The sequence below is a fragment of the Camelina sativa genome, chromosome 5, assembly GCF_030686135.1.
Source record: "Camelina sativa cultivar CO46 ecotype springtype chromosome 5, ASM3068613v1".
NCBI classification, from domain to species: domain Eukaryota; kingdom Viridiplantae; phylum Streptophyta; class Magnoliopsida; order Brassicales; family Brassicaceae; genus Camelina; species Camelina sativa.
This window is the reverse complement of record NC_141884.1, coordinates 3,274,596-3,301,982: the sequence shown is the minus strand read 5'-3', so window position 1 is coordinate 3,301,982 and position 27,387 is coordinate 3,274,596. Positions and strand designations below refer to the sequence as shown.

At 34.7% G+C, this 27,387-nt stretch overlaps 2 protein-coding genes across 13 annotated transcripts; one reads left to right on the top strand and one right to left on the bottom strand.

Moving 5' to 3' along the window:
- Nucleotides 1-14,044: 14,044 nt before the first annotated feature.
- Nucleotides 14,045-17,648, bottom strand: LOC147943231 (glycosyltransferase-like At2g41451). Of its 12 annotated transcripts, none has more exons than XM_087513050.1 (11): nucleotides 17,397-17,591; nucleotides 17,182-17,225; nucleotides 16,972-17,069; nucleotides 16,814-16,865; nucleotides 16,309-16,585; nucleotides 16,161-16,213; nucleotides 15,836-15,944; nucleotides 15,604-15,741; nucleotides 15,475-15,519; nucleotides 15,190-15,376; nucleotides 14,799-15,108 (listed from the first exon to the last, which is right to left on the bottom strand). In XM_087513050.1, the coding sequence occupies exons 7-10, from the start codon at nucleotides 15,860-15,862 to the stop codon at nucleotides 15,200-15,202; spliced, it is 387 nt and encodes a 128-aa protein (XP_087369176.1). In that variant the 5' UTR covers nucleotides 15,863-15,944; nucleotides 16,161-16,213; nucleotides 16,309-16,585; nucleotides 16,814-16,865; nucleotides 16,972-17,069; nucleotides 17,182-17,225; nucleotides 17,397-17,591; the 3' UTR covers nucleotides 14,799-15,108; nucleotides 15,190-15,199. The 12 variants fall into 11 exon arrangements, 5 of the variants coding, with proteins under 5 accessions (XP_087369177.1, XP_087369176.1, XP_087369173.1 ...); XR_015598255.1 differs by lacking the exon at nucleotides 17,182-17,225 and adding an exon at nucleotides 14,045-14,658 and having other exon boundaries at nucleotides 15,035-15,108; nucleotides 17,397-17,648; XR_015598256.1 differs by lacking the exon at nucleotides 17,182-17,225 and adding an exon at nucleotides 14,045-14,658 and having other exon boundaries at nucleotides 15,076-15,108; nucleotides 17,397-17,648.
- A 309-nt stretch (nucleotides 17,649-17,957) lies between these two features.
- LOC147943230 (nuclear pore complex protein NUP93A-like) lies at nucleotides 17,958-23,964 on the top strand. The gene is made up of 12 exons (XM_087513022.1): nucleotides 17,958-18,146; nucleotides 18,538-19,159; nucleotides 19,284-19,600; nucleotides 19,930-19,996; nucleotides 20,297-20,427; nucleotides 20,601-20,667; nucleotides 21,057-21,320; nucleotides 21,566-22,423; nucleotides 22,501-22,799; nucleotides 23,128-23,194; nucleotides 23,469-23,528; nucleotides 23,637-23,964. Exons 2-12 carry the CDS (start codon nucleotides 18,794-18,796, stop codon nucleotides 23,709-23,711), a joined length of 2,571 nt encoding a protein of 856 aa, XP_087369148.1. The 5' UTR covers nucleotides 17,958-18,146; nucleotides 18,538-18,793; the 3' UTR covers nucleotides 23,712-23,964.
- The last annotated feature ends 3,423 nt before the right edge of the window (nucleotides 23,965-27,387 follow it).

Genomic DNA, 27,387 nt, shown 5'->3' with positions numbered 1-27,387 from the left:
TTTGCATTGTTCAACATCGTTTCTTTTGCAAATTGTGGGAAGAGGATCCTTAGTTATATCCACTTTGGAGGAAGAACCATCGTTCGATTGCTTTGCAGAGCTGAGAGTCAAGTCTAGTTTTGCTATCTCAGAGTCATTATTCTGGTTTGCCCTAATCCTTTTGGATTGCAGAGAAGACAGTGAAGCTTCCCAAGATCTCTTCAACCCCGGTGTGGAACATTTGGTCTCACTATCAGCTGTGGTAGCTTGATCTGGAGAACTCACGTTGTTGTATTCCTTTCCAGTGCTGGAGTCTATTGGACTTCTGATACTGGAGAGACCTATATGGCACATTATAACAGAAAATTTTAACAAAACTCAAATGCTTCACAATATGGTATTACACAAAAGGAACCTGCGTGAGTTACTTCATCTATTTGTAGCCACATTTTCTTAGGCTATTTGATGAAAACAATTGAAACAAAATAAGGGTATTAATCATAGAAAGTAGTTTAAAAGCTTACAGTCAAGATATACGCTTTCACCAACGCTCTCTCCAAGTTTAACCGAATCTCCACCCACAGGACCTGTCTGCAATATAATTATTTCTTGCTGACTGTGGAGATCCCTCGCACTAATATTTCCATGAAGAGGGAATCTCAATGTTTGCAGGATTAAGTAAAAAAGATTCATTTTTACAAATGAGAAAGCATGAGAGTTGAACCGCCGGGAAAACACAAGGCTTTTCGAATAGTAGACTTAATGTGCAAACTCTTTGCTTTTCCTTTGTGGTCTACCTCTGCTAATTTTATATATCCTTGCATAATTCGTAAAGATTTACAAGAAACCGAATATCAGAAGATGGTATAGTTTGCATCCAACAAACTATAAGATAAACTCCAAGAATAATAAACATAGTTTACCCTAAGGTTTTGACGAGGTTCCTAGCAATCTTTGGTAAAAGTGTAAAACCAGTTGCAGAAAGAAGACAAAAAAGTGTACAATTCTATAAAACACTTAACGCTGGTATGAAAGATCTAGACATTTACTATTAAGCATAAAACCTTAGGTAAAGCATTGTACAATAAGAGATATTACAATTTCTCAAACTGTTTCCAATAGGAAATGCAGAAGTTTAAGTGTCAAAAGAGTGAAGACCAAAACGAACCTTTTTCTGGTGTGTGTATGTTACAGCAGCAAGAGGTATCTCAGCATACTGTGTATCAGCAGGGACTATTTGATAAGTGATTGCAGCCAAGATCTACAAAAAGCACCAATTGCATATATATTTAGACCAAAATACGAAAATATTTTAAATAAACATATATCTGAAAGTTTTAGATATATTTGCTAACTTCTTTCCTTACTAGTCAGTTTTTAATATTTTTAATATTTCTTCATTAAATGATTTGAATTTAATGATATATTTGCTAAAGTGATTATTTTGTATGGACTTCAATTACAAAATTATATATCTATCTAATTATATAAAGTTGGGTTTTGAAAGTTAGTCATTAACAAGATTTTGACATGTGTTATCAATCTTAGATTTTGACATGTGTAAAACGTTAATATTTAATAGGAGGAATTTGATTACAAAAAAAATATATATATTTTGTTTTAAAGAATATTAATAATGTGAAAAGATAATTATCAAAAATTACAGAATTTATAAAACAATACAAAGTTTTAAAAAATAATTATAAGGATATCATATATATATATATATATATATATATTTCATAAAATTCGAAATTATAATATTATTTACTTATTTTTAATTTTAAGTTATTAATTCTACAAAAAAATGGATTAAGGAAATCATACAGTTAATTATTAATTCTAAATTTTGTAAATATTTACTTCTATATAAAAATAGATAGTCTCATATTTAAATAATTTATTCAAAAACACTGTTTTCAACTTTGTTTAATTGGGAATTTCTTTTTTAATGGGAAGGTAAATTTTTCGTATTTTTTTAAACCAAAATTTTCTCCTGCTTTCTTTTTTTCAGTTGGGGTTATGTAAGACTAAAATGTCGACCCGAAAAAATTAATATATGCGTCTTCTTTTCCAAATTTTATTGTAGTATTTTTAGATTGTTTTATTTAATTAATATTTTCATCTTTGAATTATTTGGGATTCATATATTACGTGCTTATTATTTTCTCTTGTTTCTTTAATTATGTCAAATTAATTTTCTTCTAATTTCTCAACCATGATTGGTTGGTCATAAACCTTTTTTTTTTTTTTTTGCAAACATAACTGTTACCATTAGTCATTCAATCCCAAAGAGAGATAGCGAGTAGAAGCATCAACCTAATGGATGGATAAAATATGCTAATCAAACACAAGCTTACAACAAACATAGATAGATAGATGGTAAAAACATAAATCGTTGTTGATAGATCCATAGGAGCTCAAAGACTTTGACAACCTAGTTTGCGAAAATGTTTAAAAGAATTGATTTGGTCATTTTTTTTTTCACAAAAATTGATTTGGTCATATATGTCACCAGAATGCACTTATTTTTTCGGTCAAAGCTCCTGAGAGAATTTCATGATGGGTAACCTTCCTGGAAGTGATTGTCGGAACTGTGCGAGTGGGGACAAAACACAGGAAAAACTTTTTTTTTATATGTAGGGTCAGTAAACAAGTTTTTAAAGCCTCTAGACGTAACAAACCGACAATCGAATATGTGTGGATTCATGGGCCAGGAATAGATATAAGGCCCACTTAGGAAGGTGGGCCCATGGACTGAGAGTGAACATGGGCTCACTAAACAAGGTGGCAGTTGAGGCGTTACAGAGACAGAGACTACATCATGGTGTGTCAAAGAAACTTCCACGAATACATTGGAAAATTTAAGATTAGTTACTATCAAAAGATTTTATGACGTTAGAAAAAGGTTTTTACTTTCATAGCTGTCGGAGCAAGGAATTTTTGAGATAGCAAAAAGGCGTGAACATGTTCTCTCCACACAGGAGGAGGGCAGAGCCGAGGTTCTCTATGGTGAAGAAGGTTGGACACAAGGTTATCTCCCCAAGGAAGGAAGGTGGAGGAGGTTAGACGCAAGGTTATCTCCCCAATGGAGGAAGGCGGAACCAAGATTCTCTCTAGTATGGAGGAGGTTAGACTCAAGGTTCTCTCCATAAGGGATGAGGGAGGAGCCGAAGTTTTCTCCATGGTGGTCATACATTATTGTGATGATACATTATTGAATAGTATATTATGTAATATATTTTTTATCCAAAATGTTTTTTGAGCCAACAATTTTAGTAATTAAAAACTATGCAGAAGTGAAAGTAAAGTTGGCTTAATGTGTTTATATAGACATTTTCTAGGTGGTGACAAAGAATATATTTGTAACATAGAGTATATTTTTAGGTGTAAAAAAATACAATTTTAATAGTAACATACATAAAAGATTTGTAAATAGACACAAACCAGTGTATTATAACAAAGATAAAATTTACTTTAATTTATAAAACTTTAAACCCGCACATCGGGCGTGTCCTTATCTAGTATAATATGAATCAATGTTTGATCAATTTTCATAAAGTGAATAAACCAAATATCACGAAATTTTATATATATTTGCTAACTTCTTTTCTTACTAGTCAGTTTTTTATACTTTTGATATTTCTTCATTAACTGATTTAAATTTAATGATATATGATATAATTGCTAAAATGATTATTTTGTATGGACTTCAATTACAAAATTATACATCTATTTGATCCATTTTCATAAAGAGAATAAACAAAATACCTGGAGTTTTAGATATATTTGCTAACTTCTTTTCTTACTAGTCAGTTTTTAATATTTTTAATATTTCTTCATTAACTGATTTAAATTTAATGATATATTTGCTAAAATGATTATTTTGTACAAAATTATATATCTATATAATATAAATCAATGTTTGATCCATTTTCATAAAGAGAATAAACCAAATAGCTGGAAGTTTAGATATATTTGCTAACTTCTTTCCTTACTAGTCAGTTTTTAATATTTTTGATATTTCTTCATTAATTGAGTTGAATTTAATGATATATTTGCTAAAATTATTATTTTGTATGGACTTCAATTACAAAATTATATATCTATATAATATAAATCAATGTTTGATCAATTTTCATAAAGAGAATAAACCATCCTCATGATCAATGTAAATCTCACTAATTGACCACTATAATATAAGAACATCTAATTTTATGTAATACTAAAATTTGACATATCACCACCAAAATGAGCAGCAAATTTGTATTACCAGTTTAGACTAATCACCAAAACATATACTGCACTCCCTCCGTTCCCAATTGTACTTGAATTTCTTGGATGTGCACCAATTTTTCTAGTATTACATCTAGAACTGCGAGAGTTAAATGTTAGATTTTAATTTTGTTAAATATGATTAACTTAAGTAAACTATGTGAAAACAGTCCCACATTTATACATATTAGACCAACAAATGATACATATTCGATTTAAATATTCTGATTTTGCCCATTTATGTTCATATCTACTTGATTAGTTTTAGATTAGTTCCACCGTGGTAAGCAATAAGGGCTCATGTAGCGCTGGTCCGATTTGCCATCTTTTGAATTTTTTGTCTGATGAAACGGCATCTAGTGGAAAAGGTATTGAAATTGTCTATTTACCATCTATTTCCCTTTAGCCAATAGATTTTTGAATGTGCATTTTTTTTTCTTGACAACATAGGAACGATTGGGGCACATTTGGTGTACAGTTCATTAATCCAATCCAAGATACCAAATCATCCAACCATCTCTTTGTCATTTTTTCTAGTTAAGGCTCATCTCCTTAATTTCTTAGAGGGATCTAACCCAATCTTTAATAGGCTCCTGGACATGTTTATTTAAGAGTATACTTTGGTACATAAGTGATGATCAATTCAAGGTGAGAACCAGTTAGTTGGTTATATATCTCTCTCAAGTTATCTAGCTAATGCAATATGATCCTCAACTGACTATATTATAACGTGGTTCGGTTCGGTTTTCTACAAAATTAAATATTCTCACAATATACCGTAACAATTTCAGCAGACCGGAGTTTAAAAACGAATTCAGTTACATACGTAATCATTTAATAAAAAAAAAAAACAATAAATTCCATTAAATCATAAAAACCATACAAAATGCTTAGTCCGTTAATCCCCTTTTAGAAATTATACAGTACGAATCAAACACAAATTAAACTCTTTATAAACCCTCTAAGGAAACCAAAAACAAATAGAGCCATATGAATGAATGGGAAGTGGATTATGATCGAAGGAAAACATTTGCACAAAGTGAGAATTCGAGTACACACACTTGATCCTATTAAACTGCCCTTAATTAGGATGGGTGAAGAAGATGCTCAATTGATCGGAATGTAAGTCATAAAATTAAATTTTTAGTTGATGTTGACCTTTAGATCTCTCAATAATTTGACAAAGTGAAACTGATACATTGTTTCAAGTCATCTAGCTAGCTAGTTTTGCTTTTAGCGTCGGGTAAATAATGAATGTCTATAATCAAACAATGGTTTTAGATGAGAAGTTACTTTAACTTTGTTATATAATCCAGCTTCGTGATATTGATCCACCAAGAACTGTTGTCGCAATCTATCAGCAATCTTTACTACAGTTATAATGGAGGTCAGGTAGCTATTCTTTGCTACAGTGATAATGGCGAGGAAACGCTGTTTTACGGGAGACCCAGGTAAACTCTTTGATATTCCTTCAGGTTTCAGGATAAAATTTTAATCTGGCACTTTTTTACGCAATCTCTGCAAAGAGTAGTAATGAATTAGATCAGTTTCTACGGAAACCACTTGCTGTGCTGATTAGCGGATATGATGGTTTTTATTTATGGAAACAAGTGAAAGTACTTTTTTAAACAATTCATTAATTAGGCTTCTCTCGCCGTGTTGTTTGTTTGTACATATCCCTCATTTTAGCTTATGTTCTGTGCTTAGGTTTCGTTTCATCCATAGACCCTAATTCTTTTTTTTTCTTTTTTCTTGCAGCATTGATCATGTTTTAAACAGTTACGTTGCTGAACACGGATATGATTTTCTTGGCGTGGGAGCTCCATATCCTCCTCCCTTAGCCCAGGCTCTGCTTCCTCCTCCACAAGCTTCTGGCGCTCAGGCTTTTCGACCTCCTCCTCCACAACCCGCTCAACCTCTTCCTTCTCCACTAGATGCATTTTACGCGGCTCACTACAAAATATTAGATGTATTGTATCATATAAATTGCATCACACAAGTAAATGATTTATTTTTAAATTGTTTATTTACAAGTGAAGCAAATATATATGACATAACATCAATTAATTATAAGTGATGTTATAATTATCTAATTTAACATCATTTAGTTAAAACTGATTTAAAATAGTTAATAAAAATATTATGTATAAAGATATGATTTAAAAATATGAAGTTTAAGATATATAGTTTAAATAAGTTTTATTAAAAATATAATGTATGAAATTATAACTAAAAAATAATGTATATAAAAAGTATTAAAATAAGATTTATGAAAATATAATATAATATATAAAAATATGATGTTAATTTTATAAATATGATTTAGGAAAATTTTAAAATGTTTAAAATATGCTTTAAATATATGAGTTTAAAAATATGATTCATAATATGATTTATAAAAAATATAATTAATAAAAATATGACTGAAAAATATAGCATAAAAAAAAATATGTTGTCACTATATTTACATTTTACATCTAATAAATCTGTTATCAAACACAAGATTTTTAGAAACAAATAAAAAACTGTCATAGCATAAAAAAAAACCTGTCATAACATATGATATTCACATAGGACATTTTAGCAATTTTTTAAAAATTTTATAAATCTGTTATCAAACGACAATTTTTTAGTTAAATTAAAAAATATGTCGTAACTTAAAACAAATCTGTTATCACTAGAGGTCAACCTAGTAATTATTTTTCTGTAGAAAAATCTGTTATGTTACGACAGACTTTTAATCAAGAAAATAGATCTGAAATAACTGTGGAAAATAAATATGCCAGACATTTTACAAATCTGTCATATATTGTGAAAATCTGTGATGTCTTTATAAATAAGTCTGTCGTGAAAAATAAATCTGCCATCAATTATAAATCTGTCATAACTGTAGTTAAAAAAATCTGTCGTCCAAAATAAGTCTGTCATAAAAAACCTGTCATACAAAAATAAATCGGTTGTGCAAAAATAAATCTGTCATACACAAATAAATCTGTTACAACTAGTCCAGCAGACTTTTGAAAATATTTAGATTTTCTTTAAAAAAATTCTGGAAGGGTAAATTTAACTTTATTTTTTTTCCTAATAAAGCAAAAAGGGTATTTTAGGCAAAAAAAATAATTTATCTAATCCTCACATTTTATGAGTTAGTTTAGTAATTAACCTCTTAATTTGGGTCAATCTAGTTGTTCTCCCTATTTTATATTCTATATTTTTTGTTTTGGTATTTTTTCTGGTATTGTTTTACTACTTATTTCATCAGAGGAGTAAAGAAGTCAACGACAGAAGAAGAAAAACGGCAACACATAATAAGACAAGGAGTAAAGAAATCGATATAGTTAAAGGTGTAATTAATTCGAAGTATAGTCATAGAGAGGTTTGTGAAAATGATGACTTTCGTGTTGTATAGATGGAACCATTATTCTTGATTTTTCTCTAGCTATTGTTTGAAATGGTGTCATCTTTTTGTCCATATCTAACAAATTGAGAGTTGTAAGATCAGAAACCATTCCATTTATATATTGTCGTCAAGATGATGTAAGAAAGCGTGGTTAATTAATTACACTTTTTAACAAAAAGAAAAAAAAAGTATAGTGGGTAACAATTATAAAGATGATTCCATTAGGAAAATGCATTGGAAAGGTTTTTTTTTAATTGGGTTTAAGACTATAGGACAATACGATTAAGAGCTCTGTTTCACCATATCTTCGTCAACGAGAAAAAAATGTGATTAATTGGATATACTATGCCATCAATTAATTTATCTTTTAATTTAACGCTTCAGATCTGTATAAATTCAGTTTTGATTAATTTTTTTTAAAAATGATAAGATAATTAATTTTAGTTAAATTTAAATTTATATCATTTTATTTTTAGACAATACCAATTTTTTTTTTATCAAAATCCACTATATATCAGTATATCATAACTTACGCAAAACATGACATGTTGTAAAACTATTTACTTATATTACAGAATATAATACTAACAAATTTATGCAATCATTTTTCCCCTAAAAAAAAAAAGGAAGAAAAGAAAAAGGAAACATATATATTTTTACTGAGAAGAGCTAATACTATTACAGTACTTTTGGTGTTTTACGATTTACTTACCTTTTATTATTGATAAGAATAATTCTTGGTGAGAAAATAACCAGAAGATATTTAATGTTTAATTTAGTTTTATATGTTTTAATACTATATTTATTGTTAGTGATAGTATTTAAAGCTCAAATTTGTTACTTAGATATTGTTTCCTGTCTTAATGGATTGTTGATATAATTTTTGATTCAATGATCCGAATATTGATTACATTTAGGATTTATAAGTAGAATGAATAATTGTTAATATTGTTTTAGAGAATTTTAGGATTTTTGTTTTAAAATATGATTATTATGGTTTTTTCAAAAACTTTAAAGGAAAACAGAATATCGTTGTAAAGATATTTTAGAAATTTTTGGTATTAGTTATTGGTTTTTTTACAATTTTTTAAAGATACTATTGTAAATAATTTTTTAATAAGTAAAACTAAAATGGTATAGCACAAAAATGTTAATATATATAATATATATATATATATATATTTTATTGAGAAAGAGCTAATACTTTATACTTTCGGTGTTTTAACAAATTTAATTACTTAGGTGAAACCTAATTTTACTTTTTACTTTGTTTCCATATAAACTATCGGATACATCCCTATCAACAATGAAACCCTAGCGGCTCTAAGAGCCCTATATTTATAGAGCCCAATATTTATATTAGCGTGTAGCTCTAAATTTCTTCAGCAGCAGAAATCGCTAACGTTCCTTGGTCATGGCCCCTCCGGCTCGGACGGACGATGTGCATACACTCAAGCGAGATATCAAGCAGATGGCAACGGCGGTGCAAGCTCTCGCCATCCAGAAAGAGGAGGATTACATCAATGTCCAGCCAGAAGAAGTGTGCAATAATGAATATAACCCGTTTGCAGAAGAGCCGTGGGAGCAAGGGTTCAAGTTTGAACTTCCGGAGTATCATGGCGGACAATCGGCGGAAGAGTTTCTCGATTGGATCTTTGCGGTCGAGGAGACTCTTGAGTTCAAAAACGTACCTTTGGAGCGACGTGTTCCCATGGTTGTGATGCGGTTCCGTGGAACAGCCGCAGCTTGGTGGTCGCAACTAAAGGCAGCGCGCGCACTGTCGGGTAAACCTAAAAACATGTCATGGGACAAGCTGAAGAAGAAGATGCGTAAGATGTTCTTACCATTCAACTACGATGAAATGATGTTCCAACGCTTGCACATGTTGCGACAAGGAGAGGATTCAGTAGAAAAATATTCCACCCAATTCTTTTCCCTTTTGGTGCGTGTTGATCTGCAAGATTCGGACCAGCAAATAGTGGCTCGTTTCGTTGGTGGCTTGCGGAAAAATATCCGAGACCATCTTTACTTGCTGAACCCTCTCACTATTGCTGAAGCTCGTCAACAGGCTCTCGCCGTGGAAGCTCGTCAAAAGGCCGGGTACGACAAATATGAGTTTGTATGGTGTTTAATTCCTGGCTGCGTGCCATTAGCTTTTTGTCTTTTGCTTTTTGCTATTCAATAATGTTCGAAAAGCATGAAGAAAAACAAGAAGAGACGGTAAGACGACGATCGAGAAGACTCCCATGCAGCCCTATCCTATATTAATTTGTTTTTTTGTCATTATCCGGCAGCTATAATTTTGAAATTTTATAAATCGGTTGGGACTAGTACGGAAGAAGTCATGAGATATTAAACTAATATTATATGTGCATTGGAGTATTTTGGTCTCCCCTTACGTACGTGGAACCCCATCTTATTATATATCATTAAGGTTTTTCAGGGAAAACATGTTTTATATAGTCCAACGGACGTGCTTACACAATTAATATATGAATAAGAATGAACGACAAACCCTGCATGCCTTAATTTACCCAAAACAAATCCTTGTCTAGGATCTTTCCTGATGATTTTTTTGCTGCCCTGATTATATATATATATATCCGGTCATACCTCTTCGAGAGAAGAAACTATGATCTCAATGTTGTAGGCTTATAGCTAGCTAGTAGTACTGGCTGCATGCACTATTTGTTCTGCAAATGGTTCTTTCTCTCTTCACACCACCGGAAAAAAACATGTGTGTAATAATTGTTGTAAAAACCTTTTTATCTTTTTTTTGTGTGTCCAAACATTGTTTTTGTTTGGTCGTTACTCCTTTAGTGTCCAAACCTTTTTATAAATCACCAATTTCTTCGGTAATTATGGTATTATTGCAGTTTCTGTAATGAGGCCAAAACTAATTAATTCATCGCCATCAACATAGTCGGTCATTAGCCCCAATTAATCAGCTACGTACAGAGATTGGTAAAGAAGGTGTCGCCAACAAATCTCAAAAACTTTTGGTTCAACTTCTATAATGGTTATTGAGAAAATTAGATTCGTTTATTTTATAAGACTCATAATTATAAGATGTGATATAGTTTGCTTTTGTGAAAATAGTGATATGAATTTCCTAACATTCTTAATGCCTTTTATTTTTCTTAATGATAGGGACCGATGCAGACTCTCTATTGGAAGGAGGGTATTTCTATCTTGTTTATGGGGAAAAAATGATAGCCTCTCGTAATATACAGAGATTTTTTTATCAACATTTATGAACATCGAGTAAAAAAGGTGTAGAAGGTGTCGCCGACAAATCTCAAAAACTTTTGGTTCAACTTCTATAATGGTTATTGAGAAAATTAGATTCGTTTATGTTATGAGACTCATAAATCATAATTATAAGATGTGATATAGTTTGTTTTTGTGAATATAGTGATATGAATTTCCTTACATTCTTAATGCCTTTTTTTTGTTCTTAATGAAATGGGACCGAGGCAGACTCGTACGTCTCTATTGGAAGGAGGCTATTTCTATTTTGTTTATGGGGAAAAAATGATAGCCTCTCGTAATATACGATATTTTTTCAACTTTTATGAACATCGAGTAAAGTCGTATTTGGACTTATATTATGTGTCACGAAAATATGAAAGACTCTCTACCTACGTACACGTGACTAATTGACTTATTTGAAGATCTATATGGTCAAGTTCGAATTTTTTTTTCTTTCAGGCATGTTTTATAGACCTTTTAATTAGGACAGACCACCGCACATACCGCACGCAGTGCTACACTGCTACCCCTCGTCCCACTTGTCAACATGGACGGACCCCTTTTGCTTTTCATTTCTATCAATTATTTTTTCAATTAAAAGTTTTTTGTATTTAGTTTTTTTTTTTGAGTTCTCTACTCATACAAATACAATACATTACTTTTCGATATCATCATTAACATTATGTTAAATAGTAATATGTATATGCTAATAAATTTCTATCGAAGTTTAATAAGTGTTATTTCACACATTTCAAGCAAATTAAGAAATTATTGAATTTTACATATTTATCCTAATAAGTGGTTAATAATTTAAATTCAATGAAATAAAATGTAGATTTAAGGATAAATTAAAAAATTTAGCATAAAAATACATTGAAAATGGAGAATAACGCTCTTTATAAAAAAAAAAAAAAATAACTTATTTTTGTGAAACAGAGAGAGAGTAACAATTTTGGGCAGAGCCAACATTTCGTGCCATTGGTTCAGAATTTGGGAGAGTGGAGGCGGTGGATATCGACGGTGGGAGGGTGAAAGTGACTGTCAATGGTTTCAAGCCCTTATGCTTGGTCACGGTAATTGAGTTCTACAATGGACAGGAGACTATAGTCAATCTCCGATATGAGCGTCTTCATGGCTGCTGCAAGAAGTGCTCTAGCTTGTGCCATGATGAGGATAATTGTCCACTATGGGCTACCAATAAGATCACCCCGGCTTTGCATGTTCCGGTGGAAGATGATACAGCTCGACCGATGCAAAGTTACAAAGGAGCAGTTATGAATGACAGGAATAACAGAAAAGGCAAGGAAGTGGATACTCGGAGATCATCTCAGTCTGGTCAGCGTCCACCCAAAGGTAAACAGGATGCAGGGTCAAAGAACCGGACCTCAAGGGAAACGGGCGAGTCTTCCAAACCGCGCCGGTCCAACAATTCTGGGGGGTTTAAGGATTACCGCCAGAAGGTTAGAACCTCCACGACTGTGGCTCCTTCTGTGGATGTGGCTCCAGTTGGAGAGCTGGAACCGGGGCAGATTCCGGATCAGGTCGTGCATGTGGCTGTCCAGACTGCAACCTTTGGGGTTCCACCTCCGAAGCGGGTTCGGAGGCCTCTTTTTCAGGAACGCGATCTGCGAGAAGAGGTGATTTTGGTTGATGCGGACTCCTCAGTCCCGAGTGCTGGGTCGGCTTCACAATCCACTGGTTTTGGTGCTATGCAGGATAGCTCAACTCAAGTGATACAGGCAACACTCCAGTACTTGTGGATGAGTCAGGAAAGTTACCGGTTTCGACAACAGCAAAGGAACCTCTGGAGGAGAATTTTGATCAGCAGATGGAGGAGGTCGAAAAAGAGGTGGGGGAGACAACGGTTGATGATCCTCAGCAGCAGACTGATGGTGATATGGAGGTTTCGGTGGAGGACCCTACCTTGGATCCAACGGATATTGGATCTCTCGGAGGAGAAACAGCAAACTCAGGTGCTGGCCCCGTGGAAGCGATACTTGGTTCAGATGCACCCGCTGTCATGGTTCCGCGGGCGGAAAAGGCTAACAAGGGGAAACCTCCTTTGGCTCTCAAAGGAGCTGCTTCCAGGAAATTGAATGTGTACTTACGCACAACACCAAGGAAACGCCCTGTCCCTAAAGAGGCGGGAGAAGGATCAAACATGAGGAACCCAAATCAGGAGAAGGATCCAACTGGTGGAGTCAAGCCACCCAAACCAACAGCGGATAAATGAAGATTTTAAGTTGGAATTGTCAGGTATTGGGGAATAAAGCAACTTTTGGGTATCTCAGGGATTTGTGGGGAAAGCATAGACCTGATTTTTTATTTTTATCTGAAACTAGACAGCCTATATCTGTTCTGGAACATTTTGTTGGTCATTTTGGTTTTTCAAATTTAAAAACAGTTTTTCAAATTTCTGTTTTCAAATTTAAAAACAGAAAATATGATGGGGTCAAGTTCGATTTTTTTTCTTTTTCTTTCAGGCCTTTTAATTAGGACAGACCACCGCACATACCGCACGCAGTGCTACACTGCTACCCCTCGTCCCACTTGTGAACATGGATCCCTTTTGCTTTCATTTCTATCAATTATTTTTTTCAGTTAAAAGTTTTTTTGTATTTAGTTTTTTCTTTTGAGTTTTCTACACATACAATACATTACTTTTCGATATCATCATTAACATTATGTTAAATAGTAATATGTATATGCTAATAAATTTTTATCAAAGTTTAATAAGTGTTATTTAACACATTTCAAGCAAATTAAGAAAATATTGAATTTTACATATTTATCCTAATAAGTGGCTAATAATTTAAATTCAATAAAATAAAATGTAGATTTAAGGATAAATTAAAAAATTTAGCATAAAAATACATTGAAAATGGAGAATAACGCTCTTTATATATAAAAAAAATTTAAATAACTTATTTTTGTGAAACAGAGAGGGAGTAACAATTTTGTTGGAATCGTAAAATGGAAACATATGTGTACTAATTGTTGTAAAACCTTTTTGTTAATTATGATTTACTTCCGGACAAGAAAACAAAAGTGTGTGTCAAAATTAAACCTTTTAGTTATGATTTTGATGTGATGTGGTGGAATAAAACGTGTCATTATCAGAGATTGAAACACACACAATTAAGTAAAACAAGAAACAAGTATGTAAATTGAATCATTTAGTTCATGCATGTTTGCTTGAACACTTCGCAATGATAGAATATGAAGGTTCAGAAATGAAGTTTGAAGGCTCTGTCTTTAGCTAGGACATCAAAAGTTCTGGGGGACACTCTGAGAACAGCTGGGAATATTGTCTACTTGCGTCAGAGAAATTTCAACCAAGCTTTTACCCTTGTCATCCGAATCCCAGACCGGCCATTCAAAACTTGTCTGTAGAGACTCTTTATCATGTCTGCATCAGAAACCCTCGGACATGCAGCTGCAGATTTCGATAACTGTTTCTGCACTGGAAAAGCTGATCAGTGTCATATAGAATCTTGGTACCCTGACTTTAGAGCAGGTCGCTCTCCATATCTTTGGTTGACCCTAAAGCTGGCCTGGCATACAACCTCGTTTGGCCAACCTGACCATTTCACAAGCACCCGCAAACGCTCCCATCGTAATGAATTACTTTACAACAGCGTAGATCTCCTCATGCTGAAAACCATTCCCATGTTTGAGAAACAAAATAAGTAGTGAGAGACTCAACCTTCTCTGATTCATCCTAAAGATCCGAGTACAATACTCAAAATCACCTGTATCAGATCAGAAACAGGCCTTATGGATTATTTTTCGAAGGAAGAGCAATGTCTATTGACTTAAAAGGGGAAGAAAGAAAGGTAGATGCATGTCACAGAGAAACAAAATGACGAACAAAGTAAGGAGGCTTAAGAGGTAAAGGGAAACAACAGATTTTAAAAAGAATGAAATTATAGTTACAGACACAAGGATGAACCATACACACAAGGACACATTGATGCTTCAGAGTTAAGTCTTCAGTTAACACGTTTTTGTAGGGAAGCCCAAAGCTTTTAATAGAAATTCATCAAAAGCATTGTAGCTGAAGTGAGGATTAAACCGCAAATAGAAGTTGAAGATAACAAATCATCAAGAGATAAAAGTGAGTCTCACAACAAATCTAAAATGCGTGAACACATGAAAAAGCTCAAAACCTCAGGAGACAGGGCATTTGTCGTTCCATGACGCTGTCGCAAAAAAGATGGGATCAATGTCAGATTAAGAAAGCAAAAGAATATCTAAGCCAAGGTGAGAGGACAAGAACATACTTTGGGTTCTTCATTTGTAGTTCCATCGATGAGCACCATTGGGCCGAAGATGATCTTGAATCCGAGCAGCAGATTTTCCATTTGCATAGGTTAGAAAATAGTTTGGATTGCCACGAGTTGCCTTTTTATAGTTTCCATAGTAAACATCTCGAGGAAGATGTTTAAAATTCTTCTTGAACATTGATACCTACATGTTACAAAAAACACTTTGGGATATGTTATAGATACTCATAGGAGCATACATCTCAAGATATATAGGAAGCTCTATATGATAATGTTGTGTACCTCAGTGAAAGGTTCTTTGATATCATCTCGCTCAACGCTGCTCTCCTGAAACAAGAACATTTGCGAGTTATCCAAACCCGAAGGAAAAACCACAATTCCAATGTCTTGAAAGACTTTTTTCTAACTCACGTAATTTGCAAAGAGAACTTCATCCACCTCTGCAGGAACATCTCGGAGCAAATTTCTCAAGGAATATTCACGGGTTCCAGAAGGATGTACAAGCTCATCAGTGTCAAGATGCAGTATCCACTCCATACCAGCAGCATCCTAAGCAAAAGGAGAGAGAATGTGAAAAAAGTTGGCTATTCTATCATTTTTTTCTAGTGACTGACTGACTGAATAAGTCAAACGTAACAAGTACCCTTGCCATAGTGATGCCCATTTCCATATTCAAGTTTTGTTTCACGAACAATTCGTAATTACACGGTTTGTAGAAAAACTTCGCCAACCAAGTCTCATTCCATATCCGGCTGTAAAACCAAAATGAGATGGAACTTCAAAAATAACACCTCTACAACAACCATTTCACTTTTAATATATCAAGATAGCACACCAATCAATTATACCACTATTTCTAGGCTTTGTCTAGAAAAACAGATCAGTTGGTTCCTTTATGTCCTTCATATCTTTACCTAGATAGCTCTAAATCCATAACTTAAGGACAAAACAAAACACAAGAATACTACCTCTTAGCTTGCTCTTCTTCTAGTTCTCTTGTCCTGTATATAAAATTTACACCCTGCAAACAAATAATGTCACTGTGAATTACAACATAAAAGACAAAATCAGGATTCACGAACAGAGATCAATTGTAACAAAAAAAAGAAAGCTCACAGGGATGGTCTCCAAAACTCGAGATGCATTTGGGGAAGCAGCAGTGCCTTCAACGAAGAGATAAAAAGTTGAAACTCCAATGACCCTGTGATAATATATCCATGGCAGTGTCTGCTCTAATCCAGCTGAAGTACTCGTCGTTATAAATATCCATGGCAGTGTCTGCTCTAAGACCAAAACGAACCTTTTTCTGGTGTGTGTATGTTACAGCAGCAAGAGGTATCTCAGCATACTGTGTATCAGCAGGGACTATTTGATAAGTGATTGCAGCCAAGATCTACAAAAAGCACACGCCAAATAATCAATTGAGATGCAGTAAAGCAGACAATCTTAAATGGGATGCATTGGTAGATTAAATAAAACAGATTCTGCCTATTGGAACAAAACAGCAAACTCCTAAGTGCATAAGATTTTCAAATTGTGAAAAGTTCATAGAAAATACATATCTTTAAGCTGCTTCTGATCAAGAACTAACGAGAGAAAATCACCAAAGGTTCTTAATTACCTCATCTGAGACTCCACCAAGCGTGGACTTCAAAACCAATGAACAATACTTTCTGCAATATAAGTGCGATTAAGAAAATGGGTTTTATTCTCAACAGAAGTCCAACTTGAAACAACTAAAGAAAGGTTATGAACTAATGATAAAGAGAAGATTTATACCCTTTAGAGACACATCTCTCAAGAAACGCAGATTGTTTCGCAGTGTTTGAAGCGTATCTCATGTCAGGTAGCTCTTTGCTATATAACCTCAACACTTGCTGAAAGAGTTTAAGTTACTAAAATTAATGTCTTTTTTCTCATAAGAAATTAACTGTAAGAGCAGCCTAGACAGGATTAAAAGAAAACCAAGAAACATGTTAGAATGATTACCAACACTCTTGGAAAACAATGTAGCAACATCAAAATATGCGCCTCTGTAATGACTTATATCAGCTCTTATTAGCAATGGCAATGACCACAGAGGGTACTTTAAAAACAAATATGACTAAAGCTAGATGCTCCTTATATCTGCTCTCTAGGATACTACTAGATTCATAGTAGATGGATAGATAAGTTTAAAAAAAAAAAAAAAAAAAAAAACTCACACTTGAACATTTGAGTTTTTTTAAACCAAACATGTTACGCCTCAGAACGCATCTCACAGGAACAAAACATGTTACGGGTTGTTGTACATCGTAAGAAGCTCTCTTACGAGCTGCCATGGATCGGAGGATTCGTTGGGCTCGTTTCGTTCCCCACGATCTGGATTTGAGTTCCAAATTAAACTCGTTCTCTCGTCTGAGAAAAATATTATAGCTTTTTATTTTTATTTTTATTTTTATCCCACTCTCTCGATCTCAGGCAAAAACAAAAGTGAACCAAAAAAAACAATTAAAATTAAGTCGGTTATTAGCCGGTTTAGTCTAAACGCGGAACGTAATTAATTTTTTTTTTTTTTTTTTTTACGAAATTAGAAATTCAGTTTACTTGCGTAATCAAGAAATTACATGTAAGTAACAAAAAAAAAAAAAAAAAAAAAAAAAAAAAAAAAAAAAAAAAAAAAATTCAGTTAATTGCGTAATCAGCTAATTAAGAAATTAAAACTAAACCGGTTATTAGACCGGTTTAGTCTAAACGCGGAAACTTAATTCGTTTTTTTTCCCCTTATAAACAAAAAAAAAAAAGAAAAAAGAAACATTCATCGTCTTCAACCTCTGAACATCCCTTTTTTTTTCGTTTCCCTCTGAACATTCATCGTCTTCGCTGACCTAATTGTGTGTTTCTCTCAGTCTCAGCTTTATCACAAGACTCACGCAAGCCTCAAATAAATAAACTCGCAAGTTTGTTTTCCTCAGGTACATCGGTTCATCTTCAACCTCGAAATTTTTTTTGGTTTCCCGTTTAGCTTCGCATGACCTAGGTTTTTCAGATTTCGCCTGTTCGGTTTTTTTTTTCACTAGATTTGATTAGTTCTCAGGGCTCCTGGTGAATTTTTTTTAGCGAAATCCCCAAATTGATTTTGGCGGGAAAATCGATTACTTACCTAATTGTTCATCCTAGTTTGTTTTTGTATGATGATCGTTGTTCTAGTGACTTCGCCTGTTCGGTTTTTTTTTTCCACTAGATTTGATTAGATTAGTTCTCAGGTGAATTTTTTTTAGCGAAACTTTATCCCCAAATTGATTTTGGCGCCAAAATCGCCTCAAATAAGCTCTGATGATGATGATGATGATGTTTTTTGAACAGGATGACTTCTTCTCCTCCTCCTCCTAATCCTCTTGTCCCTGAGGAGGAGAAAAAACTAATCTCGCAGCATGTTAGTTTTGGCTTGAACTTTAACAAATTTGCTCACATCAACTTCAACTCTACTCATCACTTTCAAACACTTTCTAAAAAACGCAACCCAGCCATAAAACTCAATACTCCTGTGGTGATTACTTCTATTGTTGCAGCAGTGGTTCTTGCTCTAGGTTTGCAATTCCTAAAAAAAAACTAAAAAAACATGTGCCGTCTTCTCTTTTTTCTCTTTTTTCTCTTTTTTTCTTTGACAAAAACTTGGAGATTGCGGGATATAAACACGGGCGCAGAGCTGCTTTTGCAAGAAGGTCACAGTCGCAGTGTCTATGGAATTGCATTTCAACAAGTTGGAACATTAGCAGCTTCTTATGGGCTTGATTCAGTGAACTTCTCTCCTAATGGTTATCACTTGGCATCTGGTGGTGAGGATAGTCAGTTCCCTACTTGGGATCTAAGAATGGGAAAGTCATTGAACATTATCCCTGCTCATGCTAACCTTGTGTCTCAAGTGAAGTATGAACCACGAGAAGGCTACTTCCTGGCCACTGCCTCATACGACATGAAAGTCAATGTAAATACTTCTCTAGTTCTGCTCTTAACTTTGGTTCTAGCTACTGCTTCTTCTGCTGATCGATTTTTTAGGGTTGTTGATTTTAAATTTATTTTTTCTTGGTTAAACAAAAAAAAAAACATAGGGTTCTTCTGTAATCATGTCGGATGCGTATTGTACGGATTGTAAGAAGGAGACGGAGTTGGTGTTCGATCACTCCATTGATGAGACCTCTGAGTGGCGTACCTTCGCTAATGAGTCTTCCAACAGCGATCCCAACCGTGTCGGTGGTCCAACCAACCCTCTTCTCGCCGATAGTGCTCTCACCACTGTCATCGCCAAGCCCAATGGTTCCTCCCGTGATTTCTTGTCTTCTTCTCTCGGGAGGTGGCAGAACCGTAACTCCAACTCCGATCGTGGTTTGATTCAAGCCTTTAAAACTATCGCCACCATGTCTGAAAGGTAGTCCCATTTTCTGATTTTCGTTTATCACCCCCCCTTCTGAGATATTGGATTTGGACTTTACAAAGCATTGAAAACGTTTAGATCACATGGTTTCTTAATGAGAGTACATGGTTTATGCAATGTTGTCTCCGCTTGGTGATTGGTCTTTGTATGTGCTTGCTTTGATTTATATCACGCAGCTTTCGTTATTTGGGGATCCACCTCTTGCATTATTGTTACACGTTTGAGAACCCACATTGTCAGTTACAGAACAAAAGGAGGTTCCTTTTTTAATGTTTCATTGATTCTGTTGTCTTTTTGGTTGTTGTTGTTGTTGGACATTACAGACTACTCGCACGGGAGGGAATCAATGCAGAGCAACTAGCTCGTGATCTTAAATCTTTTGAGCTCAAGGTGAATATTTCTCTTATTCTACATTTCATCTTTAGTTGTGATTCTGCTTCTAATGTGCTTGAATGAATACTTTGTGTTTCTTTTGCCTTGAGATAAGAATAAGTAGTTTTGTTTTTTTGCAAACGAATTCATCATCTCTTGCTGTCGTCTGCTTATTGGTATCGAAGACATTAGACTCCTTCCTTTGTATGCTTGCTTGCTTACACATCTCTCAGTTTGCCTTCAGCTTTTCAAATGTGATTAATTTGTTGGCTGCATTGAATTTGTGGTTTCATAGCTCTCTACTTGCTGATATTGCAGAGAAGGTTCTGCTCTAACCTCGGGATGTCCAACCATGCGGTTAAAGCTGCTCAGTTGGAAGCGTTATCGAAGAAGCTCAAGGCTAAAACCCTAAGGAACGAAGCTCCTTCTCAGTCTATTGCTGCCACTAGGTAATCCCCTTCACCTTCAGTTTTATATTTTCAATCAGTTGTGGAGTGCTAATTTGGGTGGGAGAATGAAACAATTGAAATGTTCCTTCATTACTCAACCTTTCAAATGGGAGTAGCTAGTGTCCACAAGCAAGTGTTGATTCTATTGTCTTTGATGTTGTTGGACATTGCAGACTACTCGCACGGGAGGGAATCAATGCAGAGCAACTAGCTCGTGATCTTAAATCTTTTGAGCTCAAGGTGAATATTTGTCTTATTCTATCTTTCATCTTAAGTTGTGATTCTGCTTCTAATGTGCTTGAATGAATACTTTGTGTTTCTTTTGCCTTGAGATAAGAATAAGTAGTTTTCTTTTCACATGGTCCTCAAACAAATTTCTTTTTTTAAGTTGTTTTTTAGCAAACGAATTCATTATCTCTTGATGCTGTCCGCTTATTGGTATAGAAAGATTGATTACTTATTACAGAGGCGCATATTTTGTTGTTTCCTACTTAAAAGTTGTCAATTGTATATTTGTACTATGCAATCAATAATCTTTAAAAAGACAATGGATATGGATGATTGGCTTAGTGACAGGATATATTAGAGGGTTTGGATGCTAAATATTGCATGTGAATTTGACTTGGCAGGAGGATTGGAGAAAAGAAAAACGTGACTTCCTTCAGAGCCTCAGCAGAATATCAATGCTACCTAAAACGAATTTCACTGATACAAGCAGAGAGGCTCATGCTGGTCAACTAGTGCCGGTGGCTTCAAGTCCTCGAGTGTCCTCAATACCAGGCAAAGAACTTGTGGCTCTGGCTAACATACCCATTCATGAGAAAAAGGCATACATCTATGGAGAGGTTGTGAAGAAACTTAACACTTCAAAAGAACGAGGCTTGCCATTTAGAGTAAGGATTTCCTATACCTTGACTTAAAACTTAGTACTAGTTCACTTTCCTTGAATTACTGTCGATACGTCTAGCTGAAAACTATTAATTTCCCCTAACTACTTTAAGAAGTCAAGCTAGAATTGTTATAACTTTTTGTTCGGTATGCACTCTACCTCTTATGCAGCAGCCATTTTAACTGGCTACCCTCATATTGACTGTTTGGGTGTGCTTTCTACTGATCCTAGTTTTGACTTTTTGTACAGCCTGCTATGTGTTTTAAGGACGCTTATGATACTCCTGGTGCTGAGGTAACTCGCGGAAAATCAGTCAACATGCAGAAGAAACTTTTACTCTACACCATCATTTCTGGCTCCCGTAGGCAAATTGAGCGCATACTGAGGGATCTGTCTACACTATTCAACACAATTGAAGATTTCTTATGGTTCAAATTATCATGCATAAGGGACGTCACTGGTGGATCTTCATCTGTGGTCCTGAATGATGGCCTTGCACCGTACAGTTTAGATGATCTTCAGGCCTATCTCAATAAATTTGAGCCTTCATACTACACGAAGAATGGTAAAGACCCCTTGGTATATCCATATGTTTTGCTTCTCAGCATTCAGTTGCTACCAGCTATCATGCACTTATCCAAAGAAGCAGGAGATGGAGGGTATAATATCGATGCTCTTCATATAGCTATTTGTCTAGTGGACCATTCCGTTTTATCAGAAGGCTCTGGGACTGGCCACAAACTAAGTGTGATGGATCCTAATGCTGAGGCATCTAGCATGATAAGGCAATATGGGTCAATGTTTTTGCATCATGGAGATTTCCAAATGGCGGTAGAGTATTATGCACAAGCTGCTGCTACTGTAGGTGGGGGACAATTAGCTTGGTCTGGAAGAAGTAATACGGATCAACAGAGGCAGAGAAACTTTATGCTGAAGCAGCTGCTGACTGAGATTCTGCTTCGAGAAGGTGGCCTTTACTTTATGCTTGGGGAAAGAGGTTCTGGTGAAGAAGGTCAGCTTGGAAGGTTTTTTACTGATTCTAGATTGCGACAGCAGTTCTTGGTTGAAGCTGCGCATCAATGTCAGGAAGCTGGATTATATGACAAAGTAAGTAACTTCTCATCTAACATTGTTTGGAGCCTAAGTCTTTTATAGAATTTTCACCATGGTTTTCATTTTCCCAGTCCATAGAAATACAGAAGAGAGTCGGTGCATTTTCGGCTGCCTTGGAATCTCACTCCATCGATGAGACCTCTGAGTGGCGTACCTTTGCTAATGAGTCTTCCAACAGCGATCCCAACCGTGTCGGTGGTCCAACCAACCCTCTTCTCGCCGATAGTGCTCTCACCACTGTCATCGCCAAGCCCAATGGTTCCTCCCGTGATTTCTTTTCTTCTTCTCTCGGGAGGTGGCAGAACCGTAACTCCAACTCCGATCGTGTTTTGATTCAAACCGTTAAAACTATCGCCACCATGTCTGAAAGGTAGTCCCATTTCTGATTTTTTCGTTTATTCCCCCCCTTTTGAGATCCCCTTCTGAGATATTGGATTTGGACTTTACAAAGCATTGAAAACGTTTAGATCACATGGTTTCTAATGAGAGTACATGGTTTATGCAAAGTTGTTTCCCGCTGGAGATTGGTTTTTGGATTTATATCACGCAGCTTTCGTTATTTGGGGATCCACCTCTTGCATTATTGTTACACGTTTGAGAAACCACATTGTCAGTTACAGAACAAAAGGAGGTTCCTTTTTTAATGGTTCATTGATTCTGTTGTCTTTTTTGGTTGTTGTTGTTGTTGGACATTACAGACTACTCGCACGGGAGGGAATCAATGCAGAGCAACTAGCTCGTGATCTTAAATCTTTTGAGCTCAAGGTGAATATTTGTCTTATTCTATCTTTCATTTTTAGTTGTGATTCTTCTTCTAATGTGCTTGAAGGATTACTTTGTGTTTTTTTTTGCCTTGAGATAAGAATAAGTAGTTTTGTTTTTTTGCAAACGAATTCATCATCTCTTGCTTTCTTGCTTACACATCTGTCAGCTCGCCGTCTGTTTTCAAATGTGATTAATTTCTTCTGCCACTATATGATGTTTTTTTCTAATTTTTTTTTTTTTTTTTTTTTTTGCCGTTTTTAAATACTCTTCAAAGACAACATTTGAGGATGTGTTTCCTGCTGAGGCGACGAGCGTTGAAGAATACCTGCAACAGGTACTTTTGTTTCTCGGATGTTTACTACATATATTATAATATAGATTGATTGTCTTGGTTGGCGATGCATGGCCATTATGATGTGTGTTGTTTATTGTTTTGTTTTAGGTTCATGAAATGGCTATGGTATCAGCTATACAGGAAGCCCAAAAGGATAATGTTCGAAGCTTTAATGACTACTGATAAGCCATACATAGTGTACACAAGGAAGAAGACACGTGCGACTGAAGCGTAGGAGAGGAAGGAGCACGTGACTAAGATTGTATATAAGACTTTACTCTGTTCGTTATTCAGTTTTATGCATTGTTTGGTGATTGTTAGCGACGTATGTGTTGCTCTGGAATCGAGTTATTGATCCGGTGATGTCCCGGAGGCTCATTCCGTTATAAACATTGTATCCTTCAGATAAGAAATAAAGATTACGTATTCATTCTTATCAACTACATGATGAAAGTGCTGGAGGTTTGTATTCTTGCTATCCATATTTCCACTTTAACTTTATTCGTTACTTCTTTTTCCTCCTAGTATTTGGTTTCTTCTCGTTATGCTTTTGCATAGAAAGATTGATAACTCATTACAGAGGCGTTTTGTTGATTCCTACTTAAAAGTTGTCAATTGTACTATGCAATCAATAATCTTTAAAGAGACTTTTCATGGATATGGATGATTTGCTTAGTGACAGGATATATTAGAGGTTTTGGATGCTATATATTGCATGTGAATTAACTTGGCAGGAGGATTGGAGAAAAGAAAAACGTGACTTCCTTCAGAGCCTCAGCAGAATATTAATGCTACCTAAAACGAATTTCGCTGATACAAGCAGAGAGGCTCATGCTGGTCAACTAGTGCCGGTGGCTTCAAGTCCTCGAGTGTCCTCAACTCCAGGCAAAGAACTTGTGGCTCTGGCTAACATACCCATTCATGAGAAAAAGGCATACATCTATGGAGAGGTTGTGAAGAAACTTAACACTTCAAGAGAACGAGGCTTGCCATTTAGAGTAAGGATTTCCTATACCTTGACTTAAAACTTAGTACTGATATTGTGGTTTCATAGCTCTCTATTTGCTGATATTGCAGAGAAGGTTCTGCTCTAACCTCGGGATGTCCAACCATGCGGTTAAAGCTGCTCAGGAAGCTGTGCAAAAATCTGAGGAGTTTGACATAAGGTACGTTTCAGTTATCTCTCCCCAGATACTCGTGACCAAGATGGACATAGCAGAACTGAAAGATCGTTATTTGGGATCTTGCAGGAGGAGTCCTATATCAATAGCGGCAGTGGTCATTTATATCATAACCCAGCTTTCTGATGACAAGAAGACTCTCAAAGGTTTGTAAACTTTGTAAATTTGTAAATTTACATTTTCTCATCTCTCTTGCAAATTTGTAAACACCTTCAAGAAAGTCAAAATTGAACATTTTGGATGGTTTCGAAGCTCGGAGATGATTGTGGAGGTATCGCTGAGGCTGCTTGAGATTCACCATCAAGATCATACTCCAACAGTCTCCTTTGAGATGATTTCTTAGTAATGCTTGAGTTTGAAGAGTTGTGAGCTGAAGTTACCACTGAGCTGAAAACACCTGCTTCTTTTAGCTCTTGGATTATAACATGTAAAAAGATTGGAAAAGATTTTTGTTGGATCAAAAGAACTCAAGAGGATCATGTAATGTTTTAGATTTGGTATTGTAAAACTAACTGACCATTGGTGTATAAATGCGAGTCAAAATCCCCTTCCTAATAAGTTTTAGGATCATATTCTCGTCAGTCCATACAACTCTTTCTCTGTACCATTGGAGCATTTCCTCTGAAGTTGATGTTGAAGCAATGATGAATGCCTGCAGATAGAAAAAAAAAAAGGAGAAATACAAAGATGTGATGAATAAGAACTATACAAGTAACTAAAAGAATAATAAATCCCAAGCTTACAGATCTGTCAAACTCTAGCATGAAACATCTCTTGACATCTTCTTTTGTTAGTCTTGTCCATTTGGATGAGCTTCCAAGATTCACCGCTTTGCATTGTTCAACATCGTTTCTTTTGCAAATTGTGGGAAGAGGATCCTTAGTTATATCCACTTTGGAGGAAGAACCATCGTTCGATTGCTTTGCAGAGCTGAGAGTCAAGTCTAGTTTTGCTATCTCAGAGTCATTATTCTGGTTTGCCCTAATCCTTTTGGATTGCAGAGAAGACAGTGAAGCTTCCCAAGATCTCTTCAACCCCGGTGTGGAACATTTGGTCTCACTATCAGCTGTGGTAGCTTGATCTGGAGAACTCACGTTGTTGTATTCCTTTCCAGTGCTGGAGTCTATTGGACTTCTGATACTGGAGAGACCTATATGGCACATTATAACAGAAAATTTTAACAAAACTCAAATGCTTCACAATATGGTATTACACAAAAGGAACCTGCGTGAGTTACTTCATCTATTTGTAGCCACATTTTCTTAGGCTATTTGATGAAAACAATTGAAACAAAATAAGGGTATTAATCATAGAAAGTAGTTTAAAAGCTTACAGTCAAGATATACGCTTTCACCAACGCTCTCTCCAAGTTTAACCGAATCTCCACCCACAGGACCTGTCTGCAATATAATTATTTCTTGCTGACTGTGGAGATCCCTCGCACTAATATTTCCATGAAGAGGGAATCTCAATGTTTGCAGGATTAAGTAAAAAAGATTCATTTTTACAAATGAGAAAGCATGAGAGTTGAACCGCCGGGAAAACACAAGGCTTTTCGAATAGTAGACTTAATGTGCAAACTCTTTGCTTTTCCTTTGTGGTCTACCTCTGCTAATTTTATATATCCTTGCATAATTCGTAAAGATTTACAAGAAACCGAATATCAGAAGATGGTATAGTTTGCATCCAACAAACTATAAGATAAACTCCAAGAATAATAAACATAGTTTACCCTAAGGTTTTGACGAGGTTCCTAGCAATCTTTGGTAAAAGTGTAAAACCAGTTGCAGAAAGAAGACAAAAAAGTGTACAATTCTATAAAACACTTAACGCTGGTATGAAAGATCTAGACATTTACTATTAAGCATAAAACCTTAGGTAAAGCATTGTACAATAAGAGATATTACAATTTCTCAAACTGTTTCCAATAGGAAATGCAGAAGTTTAAGTGTCAAAAGAGTGAAGACCAAAACGAACCTTTTTCTGGTGTGTGTATGTTACAGCAGCAAGAGGTATCTCAGCATACTGTGTATCAGCAGGGACTATTTGATAAGTGATTGCAGCCAAGATCTACAAAAAGCACCAATTGCATATATATTTAGACCAAAATACGAAAATATTTTAAATAAACATATATCTGAAAGTTTTAGATATATCTGCTAACTTCTTTCCTTACTAGTCAGTTTTTAATATTTTTAATATTTCTTCATTAAATGATTTGAATTTAATGATATATTTGCTAAAGTGATTATTTTGTATGGACTTCAATTACAAAATTATATATCTATCTAATTATATAAAGTTGGGTTTTGAAAGTTAGTCATTAACAAGATTTTGACATGTGTCAAGTTATCAATCTTAGATTTTGACATGTGTAAAACGTTAATATTTAATAGGAGGAATTTGATTACAAAAAAAATATATATATTTTGTTTTAAAGAATATTAATAATGTGAAAAGATAATTATCAAAAATTACAGAATTTATAAAACAATACAAAGTTTTAAAAAATAATTATAAGGATATCATATATATATATATATATATATATATATATTTCATAAAATTCGAAATTATAATATTATTTACTTATTTTTAATTTTAAGTTATTAATTCTACAAAAAAATGGATTAAGGAAATCATACAGTTAATTATTAATTCTAAATTTTGTAAATATT